General features: G+C 43.2%; 2 protein-coding genes across 2 annotated transcripts; both read right to left on the reverse strand.

Annotated features, from left to right (window-relative positions):
* Positions 1 to 556: 556 nt before the first annotated feature.
* eef1g (eukaryotic translation elongation factor 1 gamma) lies at positions 557 to 6,225 on the reverse strand. Its single transcript, XM_028960163.1, has 10 exons — positions 6,151 to 6,225; positions 5,493 to 5,651; positions 5,348 to 5,411; positions 5,123 to 5,265; positions 4,761 to 4,904; positions 4,538 to 4,667; positions 3,463 to 3,691; positions 1,248 to 1,420; positions 1,029 to 1,153; positions 557 to 891 (listed from the first exon to the last, which is right to left on the reverse strand). Exons 1-10 carry the CDS (start codon positions 6,160 to 6,162, stop codon positions 733 to 735), a joined length of 1,338 nt encoding a protein of 445 aa, XP_028815996.1. The 5' UTR covers positions 6,163 to 6,225; the 3' UTR covers positions 557 to 732.
* An 887-nt stretch (positions 6,226 to 7,112) lies between these two features.
* On the reverse strand, positions 7,113 to 9,749 carry polr2g (RNA polymerase II subunit G). The gene is made up of 8 exons (XM_028960555.1): positions 9,617 to 9,749; positions 8,557 to 8,666; positions 8,258 to 8,417; positions 8,036 to 8,086; positions 7,884 to 7,949; positions 7,729 to 7,800; positions 7,531 to 7,564; positions 7,113 to 7,310 (listed from the first exon to the last, which is right to left on the reverse strand). The coding sequence occupies exons 1-8, from the start codon at positions 9,626 to 9,628 to the stop codon at positions 7,297 to 7,299; spliced, it is 519 nt and encodes a 172-aa protein (XP_028816388.1). The 5' UTR covers positions 9,629 to 9,749; the 3' UTR covers positions 7,113 to 7,296.
* Between the last annotated feature and the right edge of the window lie 3,962 nt (positions 9,750 to 13,711).

Genomic DNA, 13,711 nt, shown 5'->3' on the forward strand with positions numbered 1-13,711 from the left:
GATGGTGCAAGAAAAGCTGAAACGTTGCCTTGATGTCTGGTACGCCCTGGAGCCATTTCAATGAGGTTCTTCATCTATACGCTGCATTGGGCTCCAAATAGGCTCAATTAAGACGAAATAGCACCTTTTGAGAATTCAATTGAATCATAAACAGCAAATATCTTGCTCATGTGAACAAATGCTACTAGACAACGAAACTAAGAAATCCCACCCAAACCCCATTTGAAGATGCCAATGTTCCTTTTCAGTCAAAATGTATCTGGTGCGATTTTTAAAGTAAAGTTTGTATTCCATTGGGACCAGCTTTGAGTAGCATGCCCATGTGGGAGCCATATGGGATTCACAGAACAGTCCCAGTCAGGATTTTCAAGGTGTACTTTTTACATACCTAAACTTTAATTTGACCAAAACACATTATAAAAGGTTAACTATGAAGTGGTCTGAGAAGGAAAAGGAAAATTAATTTGCAAGCTGTAGCTCCCTAGACCGCATAACGTTGCAAAGCGCCATTAAATTCAAATGCACACAATACCGCACAACCGCAAATAAAACAGTATGATTGTGTGAAATTTTTATTTTTTTTTCTCCAACTGAAAAACCGCCATTACTCCATCTTCAACAGAAACCACAGCAAGTTTAATTTCATGAAGGTCCTTTGCTGCTTAAAGTGCTGGCAAGTCAGCAAAACAAGGATGCAAGAGAAGATGTTAAGGGGCCGGACGTCGCAGAGGCTCATTTGAAGACTTTGCCTTGGTTGAAAGCCTTTCCAACATGCTTAAATTCCCCCTCCCAGGCAAAGTACTCCTTCACCATGGTCTTGCACTCTTCACTGTCCACGTCCAGCTTCCTCCAGGCGTATGACTCGTAATCGATCTGCCAATCGTCGCTGAGCTGCAAGAGAAGGTCAATTTCACAAGGGCTTAACCGAAGGGTGCAACAGTTCTGAAAACTAGACATACAGAGCAGCACATTTCTATACATTTTTAAAAATTGTATTGTAAATGTTAGATGTGCAAAAATTCACGTACAGTGAAGGCCAAGTCCTGGCCTCTGAAAACCCAAACGCCAGAGATGATACTGTCATTGTTTGTGCCGAAGAGGAGAACACTAGCGAAGGCATTCTTACGGAGCTTGTCAAGGCGCTGGAACATTCCTGCAAGGAAATAAAATACTTCTTGAGTCTCAAACGGGATAAATGTGATCGTAAAAGAAGGTTCAGAAGACACCAGGTCTTCTGTTGATCTTACCTGTGATGAGATTGCAGCTCATAAACGTCTGGGTCAGTTCCTTGGGAAAGCGGTATTCTGCGTACCAAATGGAGAAGCCCTCACGGTCAAAGTGCTCCCAGAAGTAGGGCAATGCCACGGACATGGTGTCCTCGTTGGAGTACTTCCTCTTGAACTCATCCAAGACAAAGGCGCTAGAAGAAAAGGCAACTGCAGAGTTAATACCTTGAAAAACGTTACACCCTAGGTGGGGCATACACACAACGATTAGGTTTTATGGTGCGTTTAATCAGGTTTCTATTTATGAAACAAATTGCTCTGAGGAAGAAAAAAAATATATAATGTGATAACCCAAATGTTGGGCTAAAAGGTGCAATGCACCAGACACCAGGAAGATATTAAAACTGAAAAAGGGTAGTCTGGAAAGCTGGGAGGTCCAGTGTTACGGTCATGTGACTTTTCTCGCCCAGGTGAAAAGTGGATGAAGCAGCCGGTACGGAGTGCGCACTGGCACACTTGACACTACATGAACGGTCTCCTTTCGACAGGGCCAAGTCACTGCTTCAGTAACATCTGGAGCCCAATTACTTATATTGATGGCAGTGGTGGCCTATCGGTTAAGGACGTGGCCTTTCATGGCTGCACACCAAGGGTTGTGGGTTAAAAGCAGAGGATCACAATTGACACTCCCTCACTTTTTTTGAAATATACTAATAAACTTTTTTTAATGTTTAAAAATTGCACCACTTGACCACTTACTCAGTGCAGAGGGTATGGTAGTGGGTTAACAAACCAGCCTATGAAGCAGAGGACCACAAAGTCACAGGTTCAAACCCCACTTACTACCATTGTGTCCCTGAGCAAGACACTAAACCCTAAGTTGCTCCAGGAGGACCATCCCTGTCACTGCTGATTGTCGCTCGCCATAAAGTGTAAAAAATAGATATTTTATTTTTAAATATTATTCCACGACTTTAATTACTCTAAGGCAAATTCTCTGAAACTTCTGTGCAAATGTAAAAAATAAATACCTTTCCCAGGAAATTGTTAAATTAAACTTAACAACCCCGAACAGCTTAACTTAGTGTTCCTTCGAAGTTTGAGCAGGTCCGAGCCCCAATAAAATGGACCCAATCAGGTGTAATTTACATGACTCAAAAAGGGGACGCACGGCAGGTGCTGGAATATTGTAAAAATGTAAGCACATTACGCACACAGCACCATGTGAAGTGGTTCGCTAGATAAAGCCAGCAAAGATACTGGAGACCTGCATTGTTTTTCTATCTTTAAAACTTGGAGTCTTACAGGAACTAAGTATTTCCGGTTATACGTTCATGTATCAGATTTCAACGACTTCTCCATTTTCCAAAAAAATTCCATGACTTTTCCCAGATTCAAGGAAACCCCTGGAATTTTAAGTGTTACATTTATGAGGATCGTCACACCTTTCCTGGCATATGAAGGACTTGTATATTTGTTATAATTGGCCGTTTTGTACAGCGCCACCCAGGGTTCTCAGGAAGTGACCTTTTAGTATTCCATATCGTGCTCGGATAAAAGCTCATCAAAATCACGTGAGAATTTGGGCAGAATTTAGTCAAGAATTTCCACAATGGACGATCATATGTTGAACTGTGACTTAATGCAGATGTTTCAAACACGGTATATGTCTTTTCTAATTAACATCCCTGTTCTAAAATGCATAAAAATATTTATTTGCGTTCTACCAAATGTTTATGCCCAGCTCTTTACCACATCCCACAAACACCATCAAGACAGGTTCAGCATTCCACTTGTCAATCTTGGAAGATATAACTGAAGATGCTTCAAATTGCCCTCTGACATTTTTTTTATATATTTTTTAAACTGCCTGCTTCTTGCTGATTAGGGTTTAAAAAAAAAAAAAAAAATCAAATACCGCACACGTTGTTTTAATCCTGTGTTCCCTGCAACTGGTTCCTGAAACCATGCGCAAATATTCCCCTTGGGACCAGGCGGGCGTTTCTGCTGCAGTGGCCGTGTTCTAATGATGGCATCCCGGACCGCATGAATTCCACCCGGTTCGTTAGAATTGGATCAATGGAGTCAAATCGCCAAGATGCGCATCTATGGAAAATGCCCCATGGAATCAGACACCCCGTGACATGACTTTCATGCCACAAGAACAAAATTTAAGGTTTTATTTGTGTTTAAATTAAGGTTCTTTTTAATGACCATAGAACCCGGTTTTAAGTACCTCTTAGGAAGGTGTGCAAAGGGGTCCTTGGTTTTGGGCTCAGCAGCCAGTGCAGCTTCACACTCATCCATCTCCTCCACATCAGGGGCAGGTTTCTTCTCCTCTTTCTTCTTCTCCTTTTCCTTCTTGTCCTGAGGCTGCTGTTGCTGCTTGCCAGCATCAGCTTTGCCTCCCTTCTCCTTCTTCTGAGGGACTTCTTTCTTGGGCTGCATCTCAGCAAATGTCTTAGCTATAAAAAAAAAAATAAAAAAAAAACACTAATAATTTTAAGGGTTCTTTGCTATGATTTTTTGGTTACATAAAATCTGTATACGTGTATATGACTCAGCAGCTGACCAAGCCCCACCCACCATTTAAATTTTTACCCAATCATGCTTCACATTTTACATTCAAAATGTCATTTGGCCAGAACATTTTAATTTAGGGACCTTCGCATGCAAGTGCAGGAACCGCTGTTCTAGCAAACTGCTCAAATGACATTCCATCACTGCTGGGAGAAGAAATGCAAGACTTCTGACACCTCTGGTTATTAATCATTCCCAAGGACACGCTGCACCAGAACATACAGCGCACAAAACCATTTGTTCCCAAAATAATAATAATAATGAGACCATAACACACAATACAGGGGGAACATCCCAGAATCAAATAAAAAGGTAAAAAATTAAACCGGTGTATTTAAAAAATAATAATAAAACATTTAAAAAGCAGAACACAAAGGATTATATAGAACAGTTTAATCTCTGCTGTAATTACAAAAAGTCTGGTCACTGGTTCAGTTCAAAAATATGATTGCAGAATAAAAAAATAAAAAAAAATAAAAAAAAATCCCAAAATTTGTGATGTTCACCACAAACACATTTTGTTATTGCCCCGTCCAGCAATTCCCACTTATAAAGAATCACTACCTGACAAAGCTTGACCATTAAAACTGATAAAATCACAGGTAAGACATTCCTACCCAGTGTATAGTCTTAAATTTAACACTTTAACCCTACTGCAGAATGCAGGAAATATTTTGCCTTCATCAAAAACTCAAAAAATATACATTTTTAAAATGTATCAGGTGACTCACCATCAAACTGAGCCATCTTCTCACACAGCCTCACCTCCCCCAGGACGGCCTTGAACTGCGGCTGGTTGATGCAGGTGACGAACCAGCGAGTAACGTTGGGGTAAGGCTGGCGGAAGGCAGGCTCCAGCACCTTGGCAAGTAGAAATAAAATAAGAGTGGAAAGTTTAACCCACCAGGCCTGACTAGCGCACCCCCCCCCACTCAAGTCAGTCCATTTGTTCACCTGTTTGTATAGCCAGAGCAGAGAGCAGACCACGGTGATGTCAGCCAGACTCACTCGCTCCCCAACCAGGAAGGTGTGGGTGTTCAGGTGCTGATTCAGGACCGCTAGCACGCGTTTCACCTCCTCTTTGGCCTGCTCTGTGGCCTACAGATAGAAAAAGGTACCTTTCAAGGCCTCAAACCCAGATGCACCCCCTCAATTTAAAAAAAAAAAAAAAAAAAAAACTTACAACTTTGTGACCTCACGCAATGGTTTACACTTCACTTTAAATTGAGCAAGTTCTCATTTTCACGACATTCTAACACGCAAGGACTTACTGGTACATTAGTTATAAATCTGGTATGTGAAGTGCAAACACCGACCTGCTTGTTGTACTGCATGATTCCCAGGGTGGGGAAGACCCAGGCGCTGGCAGGGGGGATGATCTCTGAGTCGGCGAAGCTCACCCACTGCAGCACCTGAGCACTGGACTGTGGGCTGCCGCCACGAAGGGCATCGCTGCTCACTAAAATAGAAAAAAAAAAAAGTTACGACCAGTAAAATTTAAGTAGTTACGACCAGTCATATGTAAAGATGTGCGTAGTTACAGTAGTGAGCAATGGCGTTGCTCTCGAACAGACAGAAGCCATCGTCACCCTGGAAAGCCGGAACCTGGATAACAAGAAGGTGGCTTCAGTGCAAAACAAAGACATAAAAAAATGCATGGATGCCCGGAGCGAGGCTGACACCCACCTTGCCCAGGGGGAAGTTGTTGAGGAAGGCAGGGGCGCGGTTGGTCTGGCCAAAAGTGAAGGCAGGGGCGCTGGAGGCTACCTTCAGCTTGGCTCCGCTGTACTGGGCAGCAATCTGGGCCTTGAAGGCCCTCCAGTTCTCTGGATATGTGTAGAGTGTCTGCAGGATGGAGGTTGTTTTATTTTTTTAAAGACAGAGTTCCCAGCCTCGTATAATATTAAAATTATTACACCGTATAACCGTGAATGAATGGGGACGCCTGACGTCCTGGTGCAAAGACTAAAAAGCAGATGGCGAATCGCACCGATCTTAAATACGAACTAGACGCGCTGATGTTGAAATAAAGCGCATGGCAGGCGTTAGCAGCTTTCTGGGGTCTCTGGGGTCGTCCACGGCTCCGCGCCACCGCCGCGAGGGGAACGTGGCGGCGAGCCGCTATCCGGCCACACGCACGACTGCGTAGCGGTGCCGTAGGAGACGGGGGGGAAGCGCACAGAAAGACAGGATAAAATGGGCACAAAAGCGTCTCGACGGAACCGCAGCCGCTTTGGTTTCGTGTCGCTCGTTCCGGAAATAAGGCGGATGGGCGAGATTTTAGCGGGATTCCAGCCACAGAGCGCGGAGCAGCGATGAAAGGAGGCGCTCTCGGCGAACTCACCCCCGCCGCCATCGTCAGAAGGAGAGAAAGGAAGAAGCGACGCCACCCCCCTCTGACGTAAAGTCCGCGGCCCGACGCACAAGTTACGCGTATAAATGGCGCGTAAGTGTGACGTAATCACACGCTCCGGCGCTGCGAATCTCGCCTTTCTTTCTCTGGTTTACCGAAATATTTAGTTTTATGAATTTGGTGCAATTCATATTGTTTAAATAATATCAATTGAATTTATTAGCGTCGCAAAACAATGACGCCCTAATCGGGCCTTCCATCACCAGAAAAGTACACCCTGTTGCAGCGGGCGGGGGCGCAAGTGACCCATTGTTGATACAAGAAGGGACTATTTAATACCAGAAAAGCAGGACAGGCTGATAATCCAGGACACTGTTCCGGGTTTTAGACGCTCCTCTGTCTGATTAAACAGCTGCGCTTTGACTCGTCCAGACACGTGCGGGAACGCACCATAGACACGTGCAGGACTGAAAGAGGCCAGCCAATCAGCACACGGCAATAACCAGCCGGCCAATCAGCAAGCAGCAACAATTTAGGTTTGACGCTAATTCAACTGGTGGATCGTGCTCAGTGTCACCCTAGTTATAAATGAGAAACATTTAGATTTAACAAAAGAGAGCCAGAATGTGAAATACAGGATAATAATAAATAATTATAAATTTATATAATAAGGAAAATACATTGTGAATCATTAAATATTGGTCAAATATGTTTTGGATATGCAATCAAATATAACTGAATCTAAATTTATAACGTATGGTCAAAATCTATATTCCTTTTTCAAGTCAGGGTACTGAATGTGCAGTAGTTTTCTTAATGCTTTGATCAACTTACCATTAAAATCATGATTAAAAACATTTTAATATACACAAGTGAAATTGTTATAAACTCAACAGAAATGTGTTAATGTCCAACTGTTAAAATCAGGAAAAAGCAGAAAGGACCATTTGTTTGTTATTTTCTAGCACAAATGCTTTAATTATTGAAACTTTTTTTTACATATACATAACCCGTGAAAAAACAAATGTCTTCAAAATGTACAAGCAACTGAAGAATGTGCCTTAACATTAAATGTTCAACAATACAGCTTTGTACAAATTCCACAAAGCTGGATGCTCTAAAAGAACACGGACCTCCTCAGCTGACCAGACCTGCAGAAAGTTAAAAAAAAAAAAAAAAAAAACAGTACTAGAATCAGGTTTCACAACACACACACACACACACACACACACACACACACAAATGGTACAACATCACAAACACAGAATGTGGACGGCTGATATTTGGAAGAGTTTCCCCACATCTCTAAAGTGTCAGCTAAGGCAAAAGAGAGCCTGGCTGCAAGTAGTACAACAGCCACACCCATCTTACCCAAGTAATCGTCCATGAGAGATCCAATAGCAAACTGAAACAGATAAAGTAGAAGAAGACAGAAAATATTTCATTATAGGACCACATGACAAAAGGTAATGTAGTTCATGCATGGGGGAAAATAAATAAATACATACACACACTGTTTTTTATTTAAATATAAAAACGAAAGATGAAGAGAACTGATGTCCTGCTTACAATGTCATTCTTGTCCACTCTGGTCCCCACAATCTTTAATCGAATTTCATCATCTTGCTGGATGACTATGTCCTACAAATATGAAAAGAATGAATCATGTACAGCACAAAAATAAATATAGACGTAATGAAATAGAACATTTGGCTTTATTGTACCTCATCAACGGTCTTATAGCAAGGAGGATTTGAGTTTGGATCAAATTCCATCTCTGACGGAATGGACTAAAGAAACAAACGTTTAGGAGATTTCAAACATAGTGAAATGATTCACCAAGAAGGGGGTGAATGTGTCAATGTGAGACACTTACATGTCTGGAGATGAAACAAGACATGGGTCCAATTTCAGTGAACAGGCCAACCTGTTTATAATGCGATCATATAATTAGACACGCATAAGATAAATACTAAATTAAAAAACACACAGGAGAACAGTTTTTGTTGGTATTTGAAAATATTAAAGTATAGGACATTTAATTTGAATTATGCAGTTTTAACGAAGACTCGAGTGACCCCTCTCGATGGGCACTTACTTTGTTGACCTGAGTGACCACTGCATCCACCACTTCTCCTTTGAAGGGACGGAAAACAATGGCCTTGTATTTGACCGGATACAGCACAAACCCTCTTCCTGGCTGGATCACACCAGCGCCAATGTTGTCAATTGTTGTTACAGCGATCACAAAGCCGTACCTGGAGACCAGGGAGGAATGGGATAATGGAAAAGTTGTGAATTTACATTTTTTACTGCAATTGAAGTGACATTTTATCAGTAATTAGACTAGAATTGGAATAAAAGTTGGTCACAAGTTCACGCAGACGCAGCACTCACTTCCCAGTGCATGTTCCTTCCACCTCGGTGAAAAGCTTCTGTTTGACTGTATTTAAAAGATTGGGGCCAAAATACCGAGGGTGAAGAAGAATCTCATGCTCCAGTGATATCTGTGCAACAAAAACAGGATTCCTATTATGACACTTTAGAAAGAAAGAGACATGTACCATGAACCAAAAAGATGGATGTCACCATTGCTCTTGATCGGTTCACAGTGCTTATATAGACTTTTATTATAGAATTTCACTGATTAAAATCAATTCTGAAACTGAAAAAAGGGAAAGTGAAGTGATTTTCATTGTGCAACACAGCACACGGTGACACAACAAAATGTGTCCTCTGCATTTAACCATCACCCTTGGTAAGAAGTGGGCAGCAATGACAGGTGCCCCGGGTAGCAGTGTGTGGGGACGGTGCTTTGCTCAATGGCACCTAAGTGGCACCTTGGCGGATCGGGATTCGAACTTCTGATTACGGGGCCACACCCTTAACCTGTGGGCCACCACTGCACCACTGGCCTTAACACTAAGGCCATGCAAAACACTGAAAGGTCATGTGGTGGGTTCAAATCCCTCTTACCACCCTGAGCAAGGCACTTAACCCTGAGTGTCTCCAGGTTGACTGTCCCTGTAACTACCGATTGTAAGTCGCACTGGATAAGAACGTCTGATAAACGCTGTAAATGTAAATCATTGTATTTCACGCCTTACTGTTTTACTCTGTTCGATTCCGGACTCGAACGGACGTGCCCCCTCGCTGTTTAACACCCTCCACTCGGCACTACGTGCACCAGGTGTCTTTGTTTTGCTTTTTTTGCGCTCGTTTCGCACGGTCACGTTTTCACTGTCGCACCACGGTATTTCGATCCGACGTGTATTTGTGAACGGATGGGGGTAAATCACCACGTTTGTACAACAGGATAACGACAAACATCGCGAGCATTTAGAAGTTGAAGCGTGAACTCCAATAACAGTTACGTGCAGCATGGACGGCTGGAACCGCGCGGCGAAACGTCAGCACTTCAGCTACAGGACGGGCCCGAAGACGTTGGAGAACTTACGTGGTAAAACATGATTAGACGTCCGCTCCGTCACACAAAAATAAATATATATACACACAAACAACGTGTTTAAGACGGAAGCGCTGAAACTGCCTGCGGGACCAATGAATTGAGTTCGGCGGCGGCGCTGACGTAACTTTCACTTCCGGTTCGCACAGCGCGCCGACCTTATGGTGCGGTCGTAAACCTCCAACAACAAGCGGCCAAATATAAGATATTTCATATTTTCCAACCGCACTGGCCATGGTGTTGCTATTAACTTGCAACACGAACAATGACACTTTAAATGCGACCACGGCAGGAACTATTCAAATTGACTTAATATCCATCCCAATACAATACGAGCCCAAACCACTTTATTTGACCCCTTCAAATAACGTTCATTTTAACCTTAATTTCCCCAAATTAAAGCAAATTATGGGGAATGCATAAATTAATTAATGAGTAATTTAAGAGGGTCTTAGTTTACTTAAAATTCCTTACATTGTACCTTAATTTCGACAGTTTAAGAGTATTTTAAAGGATCCTTAAACCCTAATTAATTAAGGGGCAGTTTAGAGCCACAATAGCCCACACCCTTCATAATAGTCTTGGGTTAGAATTAAAAGCAATATCGCTAATTCGATATTAATAAACTCTTTAAGTTGAGCTGCAAATAAAAAGCTTTAGAAACATTCTTCCTGGGAGAGCTTGAGGTTGGGATTGAAAGACTGAGGCAAGAAACGTCAGTTCCAGAATAAAAATGGGGAAAGCGTGAAAATACAACACCCATTACCACAATAATCTGACTGCATTGTTACAATACAAAGAGAGTAAAATCTTTAGGTGACTTTATTTGCAAATATTTAATGAACATACAGAAAGCGCATCACTTTTTCCACATGTTGCATTATGTTGTAGCCTTATTGCAAAGTGGATTCAATTCTTTTTCCCCTTAGAATTCTACACACAACACCCAACCATGACAATGTGAAAAGGGTTTATTTGAGGTTTTGACAAATGTATTAAAAATACATAAACTGGAGAATAGCACACACGTAAGTATTAATTGGAGTTCAACTGTGGAAAAAGAACAGTTGATTGGTGGTGATTTGGAAAGGCACACGCCTCTTTATATAAGGTCCCACAGTGGACAGTTCGTGTCAGAGCACAAGCCAAGTGTAACCCGGTGACAAAACGGCATCGTATCAGCTGTAAGGTGATTATTCTGCTGTGTAACCAAATTCGTATTGGCCCCAGAGAACGAGGAAATGCGTATTTGTAACACTGCATTCTGGGAATTGTAGTCTGGCGAGTACAATTTACGCGTCAAATTTTCTGCGGTTGTAAAAATGTACAGTAAAGTGTGTGCTGTACAGTTTATTTTTGGTGACGCGTGTATGTAAAAAAATTGCGTGTTTTATGGTTGTTGTTTTTTTTTTTTAAACGTTTTGTTCTGAGATTTGAACACGAGAGAGAGGGGAGAGACGGGGGAGAGAGGGAGGAAGCCGCAACTTCGGCCCGCGGGAGGGGGACTAAAATTAAAAACTCATTTTAGGACGTGAATGGCGTTGTATTTCACCGCAGTGGCCGTTTCTAGTTCGGGCGGCATGCACCCCAGAACTGGACCGCGGAGACGGTGAAAGGTCCGCGAACCAGGTCGGCGCTTTGTGCAACGAGGGGGAAAAAACGCGCAGAAGCGGCAGAAGGCGTGAAAATAATTCCGGCTTTCACCCAGGAGCTGGCAGCACGCCTCGGGAAGGTGACCTGTTCACGGCAAGGCCGCTGTGGAATTGAGGTACCGAGCGGTGTGGAATGCCCTGTTATTTTGCTCGGACGGGAGCGAAGGGGCCATTTTGTTTTGGGCCACACCGAACCCGAGCCTCGCGTCAGGCCTGCTGCGGTGGGACAAAAACCACAAACGTAGTTTGTGATGGGACATTTGAATGCAGGAGGATAAAGGGGTTATAATTAATTGAAAGTGGGCATTTAAAACGTTCAAAGAAGTGAAATTAGTTACCATTGGGCTTGGGCTGGAGAAAGAACCCACAAAGCGCCCTTTTGTACCAGCTACACAAGCATGAAGTCAAAGGAATTGTCTGTAGACCTCCGAGACAGGATCGTCTCGAAGCACAAGTCTGGGGAAGGTTACAGAAAAATTTCTGCTGCTTTGGATGTCCCAATGAGCACAGTGGCCTCCATCATCCGCAAGTGGAAGAAGTTCAAAACCACCAGGACTCTTCCTAGAGCTGGCCGGCCACCTAAACTGAGCGATCGGGGGAGAAGGGCCATCGTCAGGGAGGTGACCAAGAACCCGATGGTCACTCTGTCAGAGCTCCAGAGGTCCTCTGCGGACAGAGGAGAACCTTCTAGTCAGACAACCATCTCTGCAGCAATCCACCAATCAGGCCTGTATGGTAGAGTGTCCAGACGGAAGCCACTCCTTAGTAAAACCTACATGGCAGCCCGCCTGGAGTTCGCCAAAAAGTACCTGAAGGACTCTCAGACCATGAGAAACAAAACACTCTGGTCTAATAAGACAAAGATTGAACTCTTTGGTGTGAAGGCCAGGCGTCACATTTGGAGGAAACCCGCCACCGCTCATCGCCAGGCCACTACCGTCCCTACAGTGAAACCTGATGGTGGCAGCATTGGTGGGGATGATTGTCAGCTGCAGGAAGTGGGAGACTAGTCAGTATGGGTGTTAGAAGATATCGATACAGCTATATATCACTATTTTACATGGTGATATTGTATCGATACAGGCAACTCAAATGTCCCCATTTTTGTATTCAAATTTAGTCCTCTGGGTTGTGCTGTCCAGCAAAGTTTGTTGTACTTTCAGAAACATGTCAGACTGAGCGGTTGTCACAGTAGCGTCCCCTTCAACATGTAAAAGTGAAACGGGAAGTGTGGAGGAAACGCAATTTGCAAGCTGTCACTCTTCCGTGAAATATTCCGGCGACACAACCAAATTACGGCTCCGGTGGTCTCATTAACATGCACGAAAGCCAGGGAGAAGGACAACCCACAGGTGACCACCAGTTACCACCTTCAGGATTCCACAGGGGTCAGAAACCTGCGACTCCTACCAGTCAGTCTGGCTTGAGAAAGCCCTCTGGAATGGAATGGAAGGCGAAACGATTCCAGTCGCCAAAGGTCAAAATAACCTTTTTTTGACCTGGATGAGTGAGAACTTTCACAGATATAAATCCAATTTACGAGTTCATTTCAGCAGGAACCATCCAGATAGAGTACAGCAACGGAATTGCTGGTGTGTTTTATTTGTCAGGATTTGGTTGAAAACACCGGGTTCAGGTAGATGGAACCGCGCTACTTGACCAAAAGTCAGAAAGACTTTACAGAGATTGCAGTGCCTAGGATGGACAAGGAGGTACATCCTGGGAGTGTTAGGAGAAAAAGCAGCACTCCAGCCAGCCATCAACGGCGTGAAAACAGAAGTCCCTGAACTTGCCTCAACACAAACTGATCACTCATTTTGTATCCATTTTTATTTGGTGGTTTACCCCCTGGGGTATAGTGGGCAAATCATACTGACTGTTTTAATTTCTTTAATTTGCACAATGTTCGCTGATTATAATGAGCATGTGTGCATATGCATATTGTTTTTCATACGTTTCATAACAGTCCTCTACAAGCACCACACCAGCCTTAGATAACTGACTGGGCACTTTAATATCTTATTTTCATTTTATCTTAACCTTTTTGTTGTCCAGTAGTTAAGTGTGTTAAAACAATGTAAAAAAAAAAAAAAAATGTTAACGTTAAACGTTATTCCACAGTAAACTGTAGAATATCCCAAAATGTACTGTTTAACAATATATCGTGATATAATCGTATCGTATCGTGTGCTTCTTGCCAATACGCCCGCCTACTAGTCAGGATCAAGGGAAAGGTGACTGCAGCCATGTACAGAGACATCCTGGACGAAAACCTGCTCCAGAGCGTCTCTTGAACTCAGACTGGGGCGACGGTTCATCCTTCAGCACGACAGCGACCCTAAACACACAGCCAAGATATCAAAGGAGTGGGTTCAGGACGACTCTTTTTAAAATGTCTGTGCACCGCCAGTTCCCATCCAACCGAATGGAGCCT

Source organism: Denticeps clupeoides, chromosome 18 (assembly GCF_900700375.1).
Source record: "Denticeps clupeoides chromosome 18, fDenClu1.1, whole genome shotgun sequence".
Classification (NCBI taxonomy): domain Eukaryota; kingdom Metazoa; phylum Chordata; class Actinopteri; order Clupeiformes; family Denticipitidae; genus Denticeps; species Denticeps clupeoides.

Bases quoted from the DNA above. Each gene is read 5' to 3' on its own strand.
- polr2g (XM_028960555.1), bottom strand. The intron at 7,950-8,035 runs GTAAGTGTCTCA...TTGTTTCTTTAG, and splicing joins CTTGTTTCATCTCCAGACAT to TCCATTCCGTCAGAGATGGA. The intron at 7,565-7,728 runs GTAAGCAGGACA...TATCTGTTTCAG, and splicing joins GAGTGGACAAGAATGACATT to TTTGCTATTGGATCTCTCAT.
- eef1g (XM_028960163.1), bottom strand. The intron at 5,266-5,347 runs GTAACTACGCAC...TTTCTATTTTAG, and splicing joins CAACGCCATTGCTCACTACT to TGAGCAGCGATGCCCTTCGT. The intron at 4,905-5,122 runs GTCGGTGTTTGC...TTCTATCTGTAG, and splicing joins TCATGCAGTACAACAAGCAG to GCCACAGAGCAGGCCAAAGA.